The 18,799-nt window shown below is 54.3% G+C and overlaps 1 protein-coding gene across 1 annotated transcript; it reads left to right on the top strand.

Annotated features, from left to right (window-relative positions):
* Positions 1-305: 305 nt before the first annotated feature.
* Positions 306-17,331, top strand: SOX10 (SRY-box transcription factor 10). Its single transcript, XM_043965029.1, has 4 exons — positions 306-519; positions 1,296-1,801; positions 10,059-10,324; positions 15,441-17,331. The coding sequence occupies exons 2-4, from the start codon at positions 1,389-1,391 to the stop codon at positions 16,151-16,153; spliced, it is 1,392 nt and encodes a 463-aa protein (XP_043820964.1). The 5' UTR covers positions 306-519; positions 1,296-1,388; the 3' UTR covers positions 16,154-17,331.
* The last annotated feature ends 1,468 nt before the right edge of the window (positions 17,332-18,799 follow it).

The raw sequence follows: 18,799 nt of genomic DNA, 5'->3' as shown, positions 1-18,799 counted from the left end.
AGGAAGGCCCTTTGGAATCCCCTAAGCCATAGGGCCCCACTTCCCAGTGGAACATCTTCCACCCAAGGTCACACATCTCTGTGGCCCCAGCACCCCAACTGTCGTCTCCCCAAAATGAAGAAGGAGAAGAGGAGCCAGGGCAGGCAGGGCGGGCTGAGGGAGTGGGGGGCCTGGGGGGACCTGGAGGAGCCCAACGTGTCAGGGATAGCAAAAGAGCAAGTGACTCCACCTTCTGCCCTTCCTGCGCTCCCTCCCCCTCCCTCCTTCCCCAGCCCTCAGCAGCGGGCGGCACAGTCAGTCAGCGCCGTCCAGCCGGAGAGGTGGGGAGCACACGGAGCTGGTTTCTCTGCTGCATGGCAGCAGCCTGAGGCCCTCTGGGCCCCCCATCTTCCTCCCTCAGAAGCCAGAGGGACCCCATCCTCCCCAGCCTGAAGCTGGACCACGGGCCCTGGGATCCCCTCGGCATCGCCCCACCTTGGGACTAGCTGCTGCTCCAGACGGGACCAGAGGCCAACCGAGGTGAGCTCCCTCCCTGCCACTGAAGTGCCCCTCTCTGGGCCACCTCATACCCTGCTCCCTCTTCTGCTGGTGGACAGCAAGGGAGTCTGGGGGAGGCTGCTGAGGGCCAACCCCCCGGCCCATGCCCGATCTCCTTTGCCCAGACGGGCGCCAGGGTGAGAGGGTGGGTACGGGAGCGGAGAGTCGCCTACCCCCTTCCCTCTCTTTGCCACCTGCCCGGTGCCCCTGCTCTTGTCTCTGAATCTTGCTGGGGGAGAAGGTGAGGTTGATGGGAGTATGTCCCTCTCCCACTTCCCCTCATCCCCATCCCCTCTGCCCAGATGGGGCACCGGCGAGGGGAAGAAGGTGAGAAAACGGGAAATTCCCAGAGTGAGAGATTCTATTCTTTAGGGAGCCCGTTTTTCTTTCTCTCCACAAACCACCACCTGAAAGCAGAAACAAACCCCCCAAATCCTCAAATCCACCCACACCAAGAAACGGTTGGGACAGGTTTGGGGGGAGGGGAAGGGGGAGGAGGTCTTTCCCTGTCTGGGAGGGACTTGCAGGGCTGGAGTCAGATCCCCTGGGCCGCCGGGACTGGAGCTCACTCTCTGCCAAGGTGGGGACCCGGGGGCTGGCCTAGGGCTCTGGCCCGGTCTCCCTCTCTTTCTCTCTCTCTCTCTCTCTCCCCTCTGCCACCCAGCTGGGCTGGGAGCCAGGGCTGGGGGAAGGGAGGACCTGAGGGTGCTCCCCAGGAGCAAGGCACTTTGCCTCCATCTCTCTCTTCCCCTTTCTAGTCCAGAGGCAAAGGGTTTCCCTGGCAGAAGGGCCCAGAGGAGGAAGACGAGGAAGAGCAAGAGGACGAGGAGGAGGAGGAGGGAGGAGGCACGATGAGTGAGGAGCAGGACCTTTCGGAGGTCGAGTTGAGCCCCGTAGGCTCCGAAGACCCTCGGTGCCTGTCTCCTGGAGGTCCCTCCGTGGGGCCGGACGGCTCAGCCCTCCATGCCAGCCCTGGGCCCGGGGAGCTGGGCAAGGTGAAGAAGGAGCAGCAGGACTCCGAGGTGGATGACGACAAGTTTCCCGTGTGCATCCGGGAGGCCGTCAGTCAGGTGCTCAGCGGCTACGACTGGACCCTGGTGCCCATGCCCGTCCGGGTCAATGGCAGCAGCAAGAGCAAGCCTCACGTGAAGCGGCCCATGAATGCCTTCATGGTGTGGGCACAGGCTGCCCGGAGGAAACTGGCCGACCAGTACCCGCACCTCCACAACGCTGAGCTCAGCAAGACCCTGGGAAAGCTGTGGAGGTGAGCTGCCGGGGTGGGTGGGCAGGCACACCGGGCAGAAGCAGGGGCTCGGCCCATTGGACGGGATGCCAGCCTGGGGGGATGCGGGCAGCCCCCTCGCTGGGGGCCGTCCCACACTTGGCTCCCCCTTCACGGGTTCATGGGCCCTAGAGCTGGGAGGGAACTTTGGAAATCATGTTATCGACAGCAGAAACTGAGGTCGGAGAAAGGAAAGGACTTGTCCAAGGTCACTCTGGTACTAGGTGGCAGAGCCCAGATTTGAACCCTGGTTCTCTGACTCCAAATCCAGTGCTTTTCCCCCTCGGCCATGTTGCTCTCTCCCCTCCCCCAGGGGTAAGAAGCTAAGGGGGCCTTCTTCGCCTCACTCTCACTCGTACACACTCAGTTCAGCTGCCCCCAGAATATTTGAACCCAAGCCTCTTGCTACCTCTAAGGCTGGAGTCAGCAGAGCCGCCAGCGCCCCCTGGTGGCTGGTATTCTGTTGGGGGAGGGAGGGAGGGGCCGGGGAGCTGGGTTGGGGACCTCAGAACTACAGGCTGGGAGGGCCCTTTGAAAGTAGCTGTGGAGTCCAACCACCTCACTTTACAGATGGGGGAACTGAGTCCTCATACCACGCGTCCCCCCTCATGAAATAGCATTCTCTGCCTACCGAGTCCTCCATACTTGCCAACCTTGAGGCCAGAATAGGGCTGGGAGCCGGGGCAGAGTGGGATGAGAAATGCAATACGCTGGACAGAAGCCGCGGGGAGAATTGGGCCCACAGTCTAGCTCCGCCATGAACTAGCCAGGGGACGTTGGACAGGCAGCCTTTGGGGCTCAGTTTCTTCATCAGTAAATTGTGGGGAGGGTTGGGCTCGAGATCGCTAAGAACCCTTCCGGGTTTGGCAACTGGTTCTATGACCGAATAAGGATAGAGATGGCGTTTGTGTGTGTGGAGATACTGGGAAGGGCGGAGGGAAGGATGGAAAGAGGGTGAACATTTCTCCCCGCCGAGTCCTCAGGGCCAGGGACGGTCCCAGGCAGCCAAGGAGGCAAAAGATGAGAAAAGAGTTAAAGGAAAGAAGCCAGAAGGTGAAAATCGGGTGCAGGCCTGTCCCCGCTCCCCCGCTCTCCCGCTCTCCCTTCCTTCGGCACCCCTATCCCTGGGCATTCCTCAGAAAGGCTGGTCCCAATTCCTTCGTGGCACTGGTTGGCACAGGCTTCCCCAGGCCTGGCTTCCTGTTCTGCCAACATGCCCTGACCCTGCTTCTGGTCTCCAGGCTTCCTAGACTTCCCTTTCTTCCCTCAAGAACTAAGCCCAAAAGTAGCCCCCAAAGGAAGAGCTGGGCACCCATCCCTATGGCAGAGACAGAGACAGTCTCTTGATCCAGTAATTCCCTTAAGGCCTCCTGCCAGCCAGCCTGCCTCCTGGGCACCCTCAGGTCATCTTCCCTCCTGGTGCCATCTTTCCCTCTTAGGACCCTACCCAGAGACTACTGATTCCTTCCTCTCCATCCCAAGTCTGGGCCGTGACAGCACTGCCCACCTGGCACTGCCCAGGACGGGTATATGCCCCCTCATCCCACCGCCCCTCTAGACACCCTCCCCCAAACAGGGGACTCCAGCCCAGAGAGCCCCCTCCCCCACTGCCCCATCCCCCAGTCTCTATGTGGAAAAGGGCAGGTCTTCAGATCCGGGGATCTGGGCGGGTCCCTCCTGGCAAAGTGCCCTGTCCCACAATCCCCCACCTCTGCTCCCTTCTTTCCAGCGCCTGGGCTTTCAGAGAGTGCTAGTGGGTCCCTCAAGGTCACTGGAGTTGAGAATTGGACTCCTCATTCCCAGGCCCATCGTGGTGAGGACATGAGTGACTCACCTTCCCTCTTAAGCATACTTTTCCCATTTGTAAAATCCAGGATTTGACCTGGCTCCCGTGTTCCCTGTTCTAGGGCTCCTCCCCACTCAGGTATTCCATATTCTAAGGTGCTCCAAGTTCTAGGGTTGTGACCAAGTGTGATTACCCATGTTCCAGACTCCCGCCCTGGCCCCATTTCTCTGCTTTTAAACACAGCCCCACAAGTGGCAATGGTGGGGAGGGTCCCCTCAGCCCTCTACCCACTCTGGCCTGCTCACGCTAGCCTGTCCCTGCCTATCCCCTCCACTAACATAAAGCAACCACTCCCCCCGCATAGGGCCCAGGTAGGAGAGGGCACAATGAAGGACCCTGAGGGGTATGAGTTTGAACCCCATTATCTTCGGCCGTTTTATGAGAGCCCCGTTCCATGTCACCCAAATCTGGGGTTTTCCCTCCATTGCAGTCCCAAGGCTTGGAGGACACCAGGCAAGAAGCAGCCCAGAGATCCCTCAGAGCTGCCGGGCCAGGCTTAGTGGCCCCAAGACCCCTTGGAACTCAACGGAGGATAAACAGCAGAGCCTGGCTGGGGGCATGAGGGTCCTTGGCCCTGCTCCTCTCATTCTGATCTATGTCTGGGCAGAGGTGGGCCCTGAATAGTTGGCCAGGAAAGCTTACCCTTGGGGCCAGAAAAAGAAAGCGTATGAGAGAAAGAGAAATGGAGAACGTGCAGGCCTTGGGGAGCAGGGGAGCAGCCAGGATGTGGGGGTGGGCAGCGCAGAGTAGGAGAAAGAGGCAGTATGTTAGGGGAAGCAGAAAGCAGAGCAATAAAGACCACTAACTGTGAGACCCTGGGCAAGTCACTTAACTAAACTCTCTGAGCCTGTTTCTTCTAAAACAGGGGAAACACTTAGCAAGGCAGTGTGGTAGAGAGCGCATGCTCTAGGGTCAAAGGGCTTGGGTTCGAATCCCACCTCAGCTTCTTGCTTGCCTGTATGCCGTTGGATAGATCATTAGCTTCCCCTGGGCCTCAGTTTCCTCCTCTGTAAAATGAATCCCTTTAGCTCCCTATTTATAACCTGATGATCCTACTTGCATCACCTACCATCTACTAGATGGTTGGAAGGAAAACACTTAGTAAACCACTAGGAGTTATAGTTATATAGTTATGATTATGGTCAATCAACAAGTATTTATTAAGCACCTACTGTGTGCCAGGCACTGCAGATACAATCAATTAACAAAGATTTATTAAGCACTTACTGTATGCAAGACACTAGGGATGTAATCAATAAAGAAGCATTTATTAAGAGCCTCCTGTGTGCCAAGCTTTGTGCTCAGCATAGGAGATAAAAGATATGGTGTCACCAGAAGTGACCCTCTATGCATATGTAGGTACATAATAGACACTAGGGGTAGGGGGAAGGAGGGCGCTGGCAGCTGTGGTCAGGGAGGCTTGTGCCTTCCATAGCCTTCCAGGCTGAGAATTTGCCCACCCAACCACAGCTTCCAAATGTCGAGCCTCCTTGACATTCCCCAACTCGACTCCCCCTCACCCCAGGATCTGACAGAATGGGTAAGACCCAGGCCCCTTTTTGGACACAAGACGCCATCCCACCTCCTCTATGTACCATCCCACCTGAGCTAACCAGACTCAGAGGATGGGTAGGGGTAAGTGAGGGGAGGAAATGAGGAAGGACAGAGCACTGGGTGTGGCTGCAGGCCTGGGGCAGGGCCTGGGGGTGCTGCCAGGCAGGCTTTGTTGGGCAGACACTCAAGGAAGTTGGTTTATTTGGCGTAGCAGGTTTGGGAGTAGGGGGTCGTGGGTGCGTGGAGTCCGATGGTCAGCCCACCAAACTTCTGCGTCTTAGGGGTCCTGGGGGAGGTTGGAAAGCGGAGCTAGCCAGCTTCCCCCTCTCCACTCCCCCCCTCAGCTCCCGGGAGCCCCCAGGAGCTTGCTAGCTCAGGACCCTAGGGGAACAGGGGTTTCGATGGAGACCCTAGGAACATCTCCCTTTTCCCTCTGCTGGGCATGTAGCCTTCCAGGAAGATCCTCGGAAGGGGTGAACAGTCCCAGGACTGGCTGCTAGCGCAGGAAAGAAGCAGCTGAGGTTGCCTATGCCCCGCAAGGATTCTGCTTCCCCAACCCCACCTTCCTTCCTGGAGCTTTCTAGAAGTAACTGAGGATGAGAAGAGAGAGAGTCTGGGCCCTCCCCGGTCAGCCCCAGCCCCCTTGTTTAGGCTACTTTCTGTCCAGTCCCTTTGGCCCGAAGGATGAGCTGGGCTCATGAGGACAGTGAGAGTGGGGGAGCTGTCATTGGGGGGGGGCGGGGAGCTACTGGGAAAGGAGGTAACCTCTCCCCCTCCACCCCTCCCTCCAACCCCCAGCCCCCTGCCCAGGAGACCTCAGATGTGGCTTTGCTTCCTCACCCCAAATCTCCTGAGAACCCAGATGCTTAGAAGCAGGGGCTGGCACCCATTAGGAGCGGGGCTCAGGTCAGAATGCCCCCTCCCTTAAGTGATTTCCCCAGCGTCACACAGGAAGTAAGGGATGGAGCAGAGATTCAAACCCGGGTCCCCTGATTCCAAACCCTGCCCCCTTTCTCTACTCTTCTGTCCTCCCCAAGGGCAAGAGGCAAGAGAAGCGGGGCAAGAGGGTCCGAGGCAGAGCAGGTCAGTTGAAGGAAGACTGGACTGGGCAAGAGTTCCCGAATTTGAACCCCAATCCTGCCTCGAGCCACCCCTGTGACCTTGGGCGAGTTATTTGTCCCATGGGCCTCAGTTTCCTCACCTATAAAATAAGGACAGTTAATCTAAATGATCCTTCTGAAACCCTGAGGATTCCAGCCTGGAGCAGACACCAGAATGACTTAGGCTGGGGACTGGATTTCGGGGGGGGGGGGGAGGCGGGGGGCTTGAGGTTGGGGGTTGTACCTAAGGCTAGTGTTGAATTGGGGTCAGAGTTAGGGCTGGAGGTAGGATTAGGGTCGAGGTGGGGGAGGGCAATGCTTCAATCACCTCCCCCCAGCTGACATCCTTCAATCCATTCAAGTGGCCTTGAACTCAGATCCCAGGAGTAAGGAGAGGTCTGGGGGCCTCATTCCCTCATCTATTCCCACCCAACCAAAAAAGCTCAAGCTGGTGAGAGGGGGCTCTGTTCTCCATGCTTGATGCTGGGACTGTGACATTCCTACGCCAAACATCCCCAGATTCTACAGCCAGGTGGTGTAGGGGATAGAGCACTGGATCTGGAGTCAGGAAGATCTGAGTTCAAATCCTAGTTGTGTAACTCCCGACAAGTCCCTAAACCTCTGACTGCTCCAGTTTCCTCATCTGTAAAACTGGAATAATGATAGCGCCGACCTCCCAGAGCTGTGAGGATCAAATGAGCCAACAGATGTCAATTTGAAAGTGTTATATAGATGCTAGCTATGATTGCTGTTGTCCATATTTCCCTGTTCTGGAATGGAGTCAGAAGGTGATACTGGAGTAAAAATAAGAACTTCGGAGCAGCTAGGTGGCGCAGTGGATAGAGCACCGGCCCTGGAGTCGGGAGTACCTGAGTTCAAATCCGGCCTCAGACACTTAACACTTACTAGCTGTGTGACCCTGGGCAAGTCACTTAACTCCAACTGCCTCACTTAAAAAAAAATAATAATAATAATAAGAGCTGACATTTCCAGAACACCTTAAGGGTTTGCAAACGCTTTACACGCATGACAACTGTTGACCCCACTTTACTGATGGGGAAACCGAGGCTCAAAATGTTAAGTGGCTTGACTAGGATCACTCACCTAGGGCACGTCTGAGGATGGATTCGGACTCAGGTCATCCTGACTCTGTGGCCAGTGTTCTCTCTTACTCCAGGGTGCGAAGGCTCTGTTCATTACTTTTCTCTGGGGCCCATGGGCTCTGTATACACATTCTATATCTCCTGATAGCACTCAGCCCAGAGGGGAATGGCAAAGCCCTAGGCTTTGATGGGCAGCAGGTATCGGGGACACGGGCTGGCGACCAATGGACCTTAGTCCATTAGCCTACTTCCCTCACTTTATAGAGGAGGAAACTGAGGCCGGCAGAGAGAGAAGGGATTTGTCTGAGGTCAAACAGGTAGTAAATCACATGGACGGGACTCATGCCCAAGGCCTCTCTCCACTCTGTGCCACCTCCAGCCTGGAGGGCGGGGGTGGGGGTGGGGAGGGGGGAGGAAGCTGGCAGCGGAGGGGAGCAGCTGGTCTGTGGGCCAGCTCCTGGCAGCTCCGAGGTTTAAGGCTCAGGAATGAAAGTCTCCTAGGAATGCTGGCCCTAGGAATGCTGGCCGGACGGGGATGCCTGGTGTGACCACTCCCTGGGGGGGGGGCAGACAAAGCTAGTGGGGGAGGGGGAGGCATACAGCTAGTGGGGGAGGGGCCATCTCCTAGAAAGAAAAAGAAGTGCGGGTACAGCTGCCCAGTGGGTCCTTTCCAGGAGAGATTAGCACAGAGATGAACACGCTCAGCACTCAAGGTGCCCCCAGTCCCTGGTCTCTGCCCTCACAGTTAGGGACGGGTCCCTTCCACATAGAGATCCCTCCCCCCCACCCCGAAGGCTTTGGGAAGGAAAGGAAAAGGGTCCTCTAGTGAATTCTCCTTGGTATTCTTTACCTGAGCCCCCAGCCTTGATGTGAGCAGTGTGGGACAATGGTTAGAACACCAGCAGGGTAGGAAGAGGCCCAGCACACCGAGTTCCTTATTCCCCTGGATGGTCTTTTTAGCAACTCTTCACCCAGTCCCCTCTCATAACATGAAGAAGACTTCTCTCTCTAGTCCATCCCGCTCCTTCCTATAGTTGGAAAGAACCCTTGCACATCATCTGGCCACTCTCTCATTTCACAAATGAAAAAACTGAGTCCCAAGGACTCAGTAGCAGAGCCAAGATTTGAACACAGATCCTTTGACTCCAAATCCAAAATGGGGTTTTCCAACTGCAATGCTAACATGGGCTCCTGCTTACAGAGGCAAACACGTGGCCTTGGGCACACCCTGGCACTAAAATGGTCTCACTTGGGATGGAGTTCATTGGATCCAGGAAAGTAAACCAGCTCCAACCTTGCCCTCTACCATCACCCCCTCCCGCCCCCACAAGTGACCCCAGCCTCATGGTGTATTTCCTTCCTGGCAGCTGAGAGATGGGCTAAAAGACTTCTGGGGTTCTCTCTGTAGGCATGGGGAATTTTGGGAAGCTCTGGCCTGTCCTCAGAGGGAAAGATAGATGGGGTGGGGAGCCTGGGGGCAGGGAAAGCAGAAGAGAGAGAATCAAACTCTGGAGTCAGGAAGTAACAGACAGACAGACAGACAGACACAGGCTTCTGCTCCCTGAGTCCAAGGCAGGAGTTTGCCGGGAGGGGAAGGTTTGAGAGTTGCAGAGAGATGGAGAAGGGGAGGAGAGGACCCCCAAGAATCAGAGGATCTTGGTGCAGAAGGCACCTCAGGGGGTCATTGACCTAGCCCCATCCTTTCACAGAGGATGAGGCTGTGTCCTAGAGAGTGGCAGTGACGTCAGAGACCCGCCTAGGGTCACGCCCTTCTGTCTGCCTTTTGGAAAGAAGGAACGGAGGAAAGATGGGTTTCTGGAGGCAGGGAGGGGGCAGTTGAAAGCTGCTCTGAGGTTTCTTGCCACTCTCCACAACCTCTGGTTCCTCCCCCTCCCAACAAGAAAAGAAAAGACTTGGGCGGGGGGGGGGGGGACCCGCAACATCAAGGATTCTGAAGGGCCCTCTCTAGCCTCGATCTGCTTGGGTCCTTTGGGGCAGAGCTGGGAGATATGGAAGGGAAGGAGGCAGAAAAACAGATTCCCAACAATGAAACTGCCTGGGAGTGTGATAGGCTGCCTGGCGGGGGAGGGGGCGGGGGGGATCGTCCCATCACTGGATACCATCATTGTAAGTTGGATGCTCACTGAGCTGGGCATTCATTGTAAGAGGTTCCTCTATGGGGAATGGGTGTGCACTCCATGACCACTGAGAGCCTAACACCCTAAGGCACAGAACAAAGGGCCAGACCCGGAGTGGGGGCAGGGATAATGACGATGATAAATAATAACGCGCATCTTACAGTGCTCCAGAGGAGTTTAGATTTAGGGACCCTCTAGTTTAACCTTCTCACTTTGCAGATGAGAAAACTGAGGAAAAGAGGTTAAGAGACTTGCCCAAGATCACATGGGTTGCTGGTGACGTAGGCAGGATTCGAACCCCGGTCCTCTGGCTCCCAATGGCTCGTGCCACTGTAGGGCACCCACAGGATTTCTTTTGAGCCCACAACAACCCTCTGAGGCAGGACCCGAAGATTCTACAACTCACACCCTGTTCTGTCCTCTTCTCCCTTCCCTTTCTCCCCTCTTCCTCCTGTTCCCCCACCCCACCCTCCTCCCTTCTTCCTCCGGGGCACCCAGGCTGCTGAATGAGAGTGACAAGCGACCCTTTATCGAGGAGGCTGAGCGCCTGAGGATGCAGCACAAGAAAGATCACCCCGACTACAAATACCAGCCCCGGCGTAGGAAGAATGGGAAGGCGGCCTCGGGGGAGGGGGAGGCTCCCGGAGAGGGAGAGCCCGGAGGGGCGGCTGCCATCCAGGCCCACTACAAGAATTCCCACCTGGACCACAGGCACCCCGGCGAGGGCTCTCCCATGTCTGACGGGAACCCAGAGCACTCCTCAGGTGAGGACTGGACCGCGACGGGCGGGTGATGAGCTGTGGGGCTGGGGGTGGGGCCGGGGGTTGTGAGAAACAGAATGATCCTCCAGGGCGGGGGGGCGGGGCCCAGGAGCCCGAAGGACGGGATCTGATTGGAGGGATGAGGTGGAGTGTGGGGCCTTCGCTCCCTGGATCCTGACCCGGCTTCCCGAGGGGTGCCAGCCTGCTCAGGTAGACCGGCTCTTTGGGAAACTCGGGGGAGCCGTCATTCTTCTGGGGAAGGAGTTGGAGGGGGAGATGCGACCCATGAGGAGTAGCCAGGAAGGCCCCAGACAGGGACCGAAGGATAGGGCAGGCTTCCGACAGGAGAGCATAGTCTCTTATCTCGGTGAAACCCAGATATGATGAGGAAACACCCCCCCTCCCGCAGAGGTCTGGGTATGAAGAGGGAGACACAGTCCCTGCCCCTGGGGAGAGAGACACAAGGCCAGGTGCTGCCCCCGGCCCTCCCACAGCTTCCTTCAGCCTCTTGGACAACCCGAAGGGGACATCATCATCTACGTGTGGCCCTCCTCCTGTTTAACAGGAGGTTCTAGGGGCACCTAGGTGCCACAGTAGATAAAGCACTGGCCTTGGATTCAGGAGGACCTGAGTTCAAATCCAGCCTCAGACACTTGACACTTACTAGCTGTGTGACCCTGGGCAAGTCACTTAACCCTCATTGCCCCACCGAAAAACAAAAACAAAACAGGAGGTTCTAACATACAGTCCAATCCTTAGGCAGTCCTATCTCTGAAGGCCCAGGACACGTGGCCACACTGAGGAAGCCCCTCAATGTGTTCCCAATCACCTAGGAGAGCTCCTCCGGAAGAGCCCATTCCAATAAAGGAGACACAGGGAGACCCCAGCTTTAAAAATCCACACGTGATTCATCTGCTCCTCTCTGGTCTGTCTCTGATGGGGTCCCCAAGTGACATGGAATTAAGAGCTAGAAGGTTCCTTGCTTGGGGACCACCCACTCCCAACCCATTTTACAGATGAGAAAACTGATTCCCAAAGAGGGAAAGTGACCCAAGGTCACACAAGTAATAAGGAACAGAGCCAGAATTCAAACCCAGGACTGCAAACTCCAAACTGAATTCCCCTTTTCTTATTTCCTGCATCTTCCCTTAAAAGGGTCCAATCATCTTTTCTGAAGGTGGGTTGGGAACTTCCCTAATGGCTATTAACAGAGGTGGGCATAGCGGCTGTGGCAGAAACATCCGTAAGACCACAAACAAGGTTGTGCCGATAAAAGGCAGGCGTGTGGGTTTGAGGAAAGAAGACATGGCATGAGACTTGTTCAGCCAGTGTTCCTCATTCCCAGCTTGTGCTGCGGAGAAAGAGGAGACAGACAGACAGACAGACAGACAGACAGACAGACAGACAGAAGGAAAGAAAGAAAGAAAGACAGAAAGACAGAGACAGAGAAGAAAAAAAGAGAGGGAGGGAGGGAGAGAGAGACAAAGACAGAAAGAGAGGGAAGAAGGGAGGGGGAGAGAGAGAGAAAGGAAGGGAGGGAGAGAAAGAGAGACAGAGACAGGAAAAGAGAGGGAGGGAGGGAAGGATGGGGAGAGAGGAAGAAATAGAGACAGGGAACACAAACTGGCCCCCAGCCTTCAAGCTCATGAAATACCCGGAGAAAATACACAAGCAAGCATCTATATATGTGGTGGGGCAGACTCTCCTAAGTACCTTAGGAAGACCAATGCTCCTTGTGAGCTTGGCCACCTTCCTGGAGGAGGCAGTGCTTGAGCTGAGGCTCAAGCTGGGAAGGCTGTAGCTCTCAGGTAAAGGGGAAGAGAGGAGGCAGTGCAGAAAAGGGAATCATCTGAGCAAAGGGACTGACCAGGAGTGATCCACTTGAGTGGAGGGAGGGTCTGTGGAAGGGAAGAAAATCTCAGAGGAGATAAAACAAATCAAGTCCACTGGGGCCAGGCTGGAGGACCTCGAATGTTAGAGGGATGTAAAGATTCAAGGGGTAGAATTCAGTGAGCATTTATTAAACGCCAACTGTGTGCAGGGCTCTTTTCTCCCTACTGGGGATTCAAAAATAGGAAAACAAACAAACAGGGTGTCTGCCTTCAGGAAGCTTTCAATCTACTTGCGGAGGGGGACTGGGAAGGGTTTGTAAATAGATAAATCCATAATGCAAGGTAAAATGTGCTAAGAATATAGGAGAGGTCCAAAGTGCTCTAGGAAAGGTGGAGGAAGCAAGCCACATCAGGCAAGTCAGTTGGTTCAGTGACTGACTGATTGAATTTCTGGAATTCCAGAAAGTTACAGGGGCTTCAAGCATCCTTCTTTCTGAGCCATGAGTTCTGTTCAGCAGTGGGATGTGAGATGGTGGTAAATGTTTAACATCTGGCTTTCTGGTGGGGGGAAATAAGCTTATAAGGAACATTTAAGTTTAATCTGCAAAGTTAACTTTTTCTCTATCACTTTCTAAAGTCTAGACAATCCACACAACAACAAACTGAGCTATCATTTGTAGCATTTGTGGATTCCCAATGTGTAAATGCTCACTCTGAAAAATTTAACCATCAGCTTGAAGTTCAAACTGACTCCAGCACACTCCTGGTAGTGAGCTCCTTGTCACTGGTGATCATAAAGGGACCTCTGAAGCTATTTAGTACAACTTTCATTTTACAGACCAATCAATAAACACTTATTGAGCACCCACTGTAAGAACGGTCCCTGAATCCAAGGAGTAGAAGCTGAAAAGCAGGCCGTCAGAAGCATAAATAAGATTAGAATCTCTACAGACACTTGACACTTACTAGCTGTGTGACCCTGGGCGAGTCACTTAACCCTCATTGTCCTACCAAAAAAAATGTCATTAAGATTAGAATCTCTCGGGGCAGCTAGGTGGCCCAGTGGATAAAGCACCGGCCTTGGATTCAGGAGGACCTGAGTTCAATTCCAACCTCAGACACTTGACACTTGCTAGCTGTGTGACCCTGGGCAAGTCACTTAACCCCCATTGCCTTGCCAAAAAAACCCCAAACAAACAAGATTAGAATCTCTGAGGCAGCACACTGTACTGGAAAGGGGACAAGCTGTGACTCTGCCATCTACCAGCTATGGGCGAGTCCCTGGGCCTCAGTTTCCCCATATGTAAAATGAGAGGCCTCCTGGCTCTAGAGCAGTGATCCCCTAGGAGCTCATGGAGTGGTCCCAAGTGCCTGGCACGCATTCCAGGAAGGCTTCTTGGAGGAAGCTTTCTCTCTCCAGAGAAAATAAACCATCAGAGCTAAATCTGATCCAAGTAACTCGGTAGAATGAGACCATCCTTTACTAAACATCAGCTGTTTGCTGGGCACCAGGATATGAAGACAGATCACAGACTGTCCCTGTCCTGGGGTCCTAGATGGAAGCTTCCATAGTTCTGTATAAGGAGGCCCTGTGGAGCCTGAATTGTTCCTTGAGTCAATCAGTTAATGAGCATTTATTTAATACCTGCTGTATCTGGGGCCTGGCACTACAAAGACAACAATACCTGCCCTCTAGGATCTGACATTTTAAGGTGGAGGGACAGGAGGGGGAGTGAGGAAGAGCCCGATGTCCTCTCCCATTAGAGTGTAAGGTCCTTGAGGGCAGGGGTTGTCACACTTATTTCTTTGTATCCAAAGGTTTAGCATGGTAGGCGCTTAATAAATGCTGATTAATTGCTTGCTCACTCGATTGGGGGATGGTGCAAGCAAAGGCACAAAACCAGGAGAAGCTCAGGGTGGATGGAGAATGGAGAGCAGTCCTTCAAGGATCCAGCATTTATTAAGTGCTTCTCATGTGCCTTTGGCCTCAAAGGGGAAGGCGGGGTGGAACCAGACTGAGATGGCCCTTGGCATTTTTAGTCAGTTCCAGAGGCCATAGGGAGCCACAGAAGGTTAATGAGCCAAGGAGGATCAGAGTGGTGCCTTTGGAAGGTCACTCATGCATGGAAGGATGGATGGGACAGGGGAGAGACTGGAGGCAAGGAGATCAGCTAGGAGGTAGTTACAGAGGATGGGGGGGGGAGGGTGGAAGGAGGAGACACAGAGCAAGGGACACGTTTCCACCCAGTGAGGTCAGTTGTTCAAGGACTACTAGGGCCATTTGACTGATGAGAAAACTGAGGCTCCCAGAAAAGTGACCTACCTGTGTCTGAGCCAAGACAAATACATGGTGTTTTTTTCTGTTGTTTTTTTTTCTAATTTTGGGGGGGGTTTTAATCATAAAAGTATTTTATTATTTCCCAGTTACATGTTTTCATGAGATTTTTAGTTCCAAATTTTTTCTCCCCGCCCCTTCCCTCCCCTCTCCCCAAGACAGCAAGAAATCCGATATATGTTATATATGTACAATCACATCAAAGATATTTCTGCATTAGTCACATTGTGAAAGAAGAATCAGAACACAAGGGGAAACCTCAAAAACAAAAGTAGAAACAGTATGGTTCAATCTGCATTCAGAATCCATAGTTCTTTTTTCTGGATGTGGAGAACATTTTCCATCATGAGTTCTTTGGAATTGTCTTGGATCCAAATACATGTTTTCTGATGACGATCCATCAGTCTGTCGATGAATAAGCATCTATTAATCACCGACTGTGTGCCAGGCATTGTTCTAGGTGCCAGGGATACTAAGACCAAAAAAAAATCATCCCTGCTTTGTTACTATCTAGCCAAGGAAGATGATGTGACATAGTATCATTACATCCAAAATATAGGCCAGATAAATACAAGGTGATCGTAGAGGAAGGATTTAGTGTCTTGGAGATCAGGCGAGGTTTCAGGTAGAAAAAGTTATGTCTTGAAGAAAGAGAAGGATTCTCTGAATTACAGATGAGTAGGGAGGGCATTCCAGGCCTGGGGGACAGCCAGGGTAAAGGTGTGGAGGTGGTAGATGGAGGAGAGTAAGAAGGCCAGTTTGGCTGGCCCATAGTGTTCATGGAAGGGGGGGGGATGTGTAATGGGAAGAGGAGCTTGGAGCCAGTTTGTTGAAGGCTTGCGGTGTCAGAGGGATTTCCCTGTAATCCCAGAGGTGAGAGGGTCCTGAACCCACAAGCTTTGTGACTCAGTGTTCCTGTTCTCTCTCTCCTCCCTCTACCCCACAACCCTAGGCCAGAGCCATGGCCCCCCCACCCCTCCGACCACCCCAAAGACAGAGCTGCAGTCGGGCAAGGCAGATTCCAAGCGGGATGGGCGCTCGCTGGGGGAGAGCGGGAAGCCCCACATCGACTTCGGAACCATGGACATTGGCGAGATTAGCCACGAGGTGATGTCCAACATGGAGACCTTCGACGTGGCCGAGTTTGACCAATACCTGCCACCTAATGGACACGCTGGCCACCCCGGCCATGTGGGGGGCTATGCCACGGCCGGTTACGGGCTAGGCAGCGCCCTGGCAGTGGCCAGCGGACACTCGGCCTGGATCTCGAAGCCGCCCGGCGTGAGCCTGCCTGCCACCTCGCCACCCGGCGTGGATGCCAAGGCCCAGGTGAAGACGGAGGCCTCTGGGCCGCCTGGCCCCCCCCACTATGCAGACCAGCCCTCCACCTCGCAGATTGCTTATACCTCCCTCAGCCTGCCTCACTATGGCTCGGCTTTCCCTTCCATCTCTCGCCCCCAGTTCGACTACTCTGACCACCAGCCCTCAGGACCCTACTACGGCCACTCGGGCCAGGCCTCTGGCCTCTACTCGGCTTTCTCCTACATGGGGCCTTCCCAGCGGCCGCTCTACACGGCCATCTCTGACCCCAGCCCCTCGGGGCCTCAGTCCCACAGCCCCACACACTGGGAGCAGCCTGTGTACACGACGCTGTCCAGACCCTAGAGGGGGCCCTCTGGGGGGCTGTGGAGGCCAAGGACTGCTGTCGGCTTCCTCCTATGGGAGGCTCTCTGCATCCCTCTTACCTCGATGACTGTGCCTCCTTGCCTCCCCTGGTCCACACTGGGCCTTGTCTGGCCAGGACCTCAGTGGGACACTAATCTTGGCCTGTTGTGGGGGGCGGGGTGGGAGGCGGTGGCCCCTGCTCCTTCTAAGGCAGCCCTTCTTCCTTCCTTCTGGCCTACAGACTTTGCTTATCTCCGTCCGCCAAGGAGGGAGGATGCCTGCCCTGTATCCCACATAGCCCAGTGGTACCAGCCCAATACTCAGGGCTGGCCAAAGACCTGAGAACTGACCACACTGACTGAGATGTCTGGGAGGGAGGCAGAGACCCTTGCAGGGCCGTGTGAGTCAGCCATGTGTGCAAGGGGATGGCGGGAAGGCTTATGGGGCCTCCCCCTCCCCACCAACCTGATTACACACAGAGGGGGCTGCAGAGAGGAACCCCTTGGGATAGATTCGGTACCGATACCCTCACTGCCTGCTGCCTAAGCAAGGACAAGAGACTCCTAGCCTTCCTTCTGCTTTCTTTGCTAAATGAACTGGGGGCTTCACCCCAGGCCGTGATGAGGACAGGAGCTAGCAGGGAGGTAGGAGGGAGGATTTAGAAACAACTAATGGAGGTGTTGTTAATTGGTCACTCCTGCCCCTCAAACCTTGCCCACCCAACCAAGCTGCCCATCCCACATCCCCACTCTTTCCCTACAATAGTTCCCACTTCCCTGACCACATCCTAGGCCCCTGGACTTCCAGATTGGAGAGGTTGGGCCCACCTACCCCCAGAGTTCAGCTCCCAGTCCTGAGGGGAAGGTAAAGTCCCCTGGGGTCTGTCAGCCAGGACCTCCCTGAAGACACCAAAATATTGATATATACATTCTCCTTTCCCTTGCCGTCAGCCCTATCCACTCAGACGCCCAGCCCCAACCCCAACCCGCGTGTTTGAATAAAATATATAGCTGTGTCTGTCCTCCTGTTCCCCCTCCCCCAGCCCCACAGTCCACATATAACGCATTATTGCCCCTTTCCCCCTATTTATCTCAGTAGCCCCTTGCCCATCCCTCTGCCCAGCCCCTATTAACTCTGCATTAAGCAATCCAGAATAATAAAGTTAAAGGTTTCAGTTACTGGCCTCCTGGGCCTGGCCTTAGTCTGTCTGTTGGGAATAGGGTGGGACAACAGGCAGCCCTTAGATCTTAGACCCACACAAGGGCAGAGTTGGAAGCTCACAGGTCTGTGGGGCCCTCCTCAGGGGATCTAGCACAGGTGGGTACCAAAGCCAAATGCTTTCTCCTGGTTGGGCTGGGGATGGGGCAATGACTTTGGAGCTGACCTAAGGGTGGACCCATGGGAGAACACACACACACACACACACACACACACACACACATATGTACACACACACATACACACGCATGTATACACATTCATACTCACACACGTACACAATCACACACATACACACATGTACACACTCATATTCACATACATGTACACAGACATACGCGTGTACACAATCACACTCATACACACACACACACACATCTCCAGCTATGGGTAAGGTCACAGGTGGCTCTCTTTAGGGGATGTTGCTCTATCTCCATCCACCCTTCTATCATCTCTCCCCTTTACATAATCTCAGAGGCTGAGGACCCCAGCTCCTACTTCCACACCCTGAGGGAGATGACAGAGGGACAGCTTGTTGGGGGAGAGGTTCAGCAGGCCCAGAGGCAAGAATGCCCCAAAGAATGCTGGGAGGTGAGGGGCTCAAGGTTCAAAGGGTCCGGAAGTCTCTGAGTCTATTCACCAAGCTTGGGGATAAAGAGTTCATGAGCCTGGATCCTCAGAAACCCAGCACCCAGCTGCCTTGGATGACTGCAGACCACCTGGCCCAGATGAATTACAACCTCAGGTCACAGAGGAAATGGAAGATGTGATTGCTGAGCCATCGTTAGTGCTATTGAAAGGAGAATGGGAAACACAAGGTTGGAGGACAAATGTCCCAATTCATAAGTGACTGACCCAGATTCATAGGGGCAGAAACCCAGAGCTACAAGGGACCCTCAAAGTCGCTGAATCTACCCCTCCCCCTCATTTCGCAGACAAGGAAAAGGAGGCTGAGAAATTAAGTGACTTGCCCAGGTACACAGAGTTAGTAAGGGTCTAAAGTGGGATTCGAACCCAGGTCTTCCTGACACCAAGTCGAGTGCTCTGTCTCTTGGGACATGCTGCCTTTCTATAACTTGGGTTTAGGGTGGAATCTGACATCCACAGGCATAGACTTAGGGTTAGAAGAGACAGCACAGTGCCTGGCATGGTGGTTATTGTCATTTGGTCCAACCTCCCACCAATGCAGGAATTCCTATTACTAAAACGCTGACCAGTGCTCATCTAACTTGAATGCCTCCAGTGACAAGGAGCTCACTACCTAAAAAGCAGTCTTCTCCATAGCTGGTTAGATCTAACTGCAAGGAAGTTTGTCTTCCTACCAAGCTGAAGTCTGCATCCAAGTCCCTTCCTCTGATGTTCCAAGTTCTGCCCCTTGGGGCCAAGCAGAATTAACCCGACTTGGCTTTCACAACACATTCCTTCAAA

This window comes from Dromiciops gliroides, chromosome 5, assembly GCF_019393635.1.
Source record: "Dromiciops gliroides isolate mDroGli1 chromosome 5, mDroGli1.pri, whole genome shotgun sequence".
In the NCBI taxonomy this organism is placed as follows: domain Eukaryota; kingdom Metazoa; phylum Chordata; class Mammalia; order Microbiotheria; family Microbiotheriidae; genus Dromiciops; species Dromiciops gliroides.
The sequence above is the reverse complement of the archived record's forward strand: the minus strand, read 5'-3'. Positions and strand labels throughout refer to the sequence as shown.

What these genes read in the sequence shown, in the direction of transcription:
- SOX10 (XM_043965029.1), top strand. Translation starts at nt 1,389, where the DNA reads ATGAGTGAGGAGCAGGACCTTTCGGAGGTCGAGTTGAGCCCCGTAGGC. An exon ending in ACCCTGGGAAAGCTGTGGAG is followed by an intron (nt 1,802 to 10,058) that starts GTGAGCTGCCGG and finishes CGGGGCACCCAG; the next exon opens with GCTGCTGAATGAGAGTGACA. An exon ending in GAACCCAGAGCACTCCTCAG is followed by an intron (nt 10,325 to 15,440) that starts GTGAGGACTGGA and finishes CCACAACCCTAG; the next exon opens with GCCAGAGCCATGGCCCCCCC.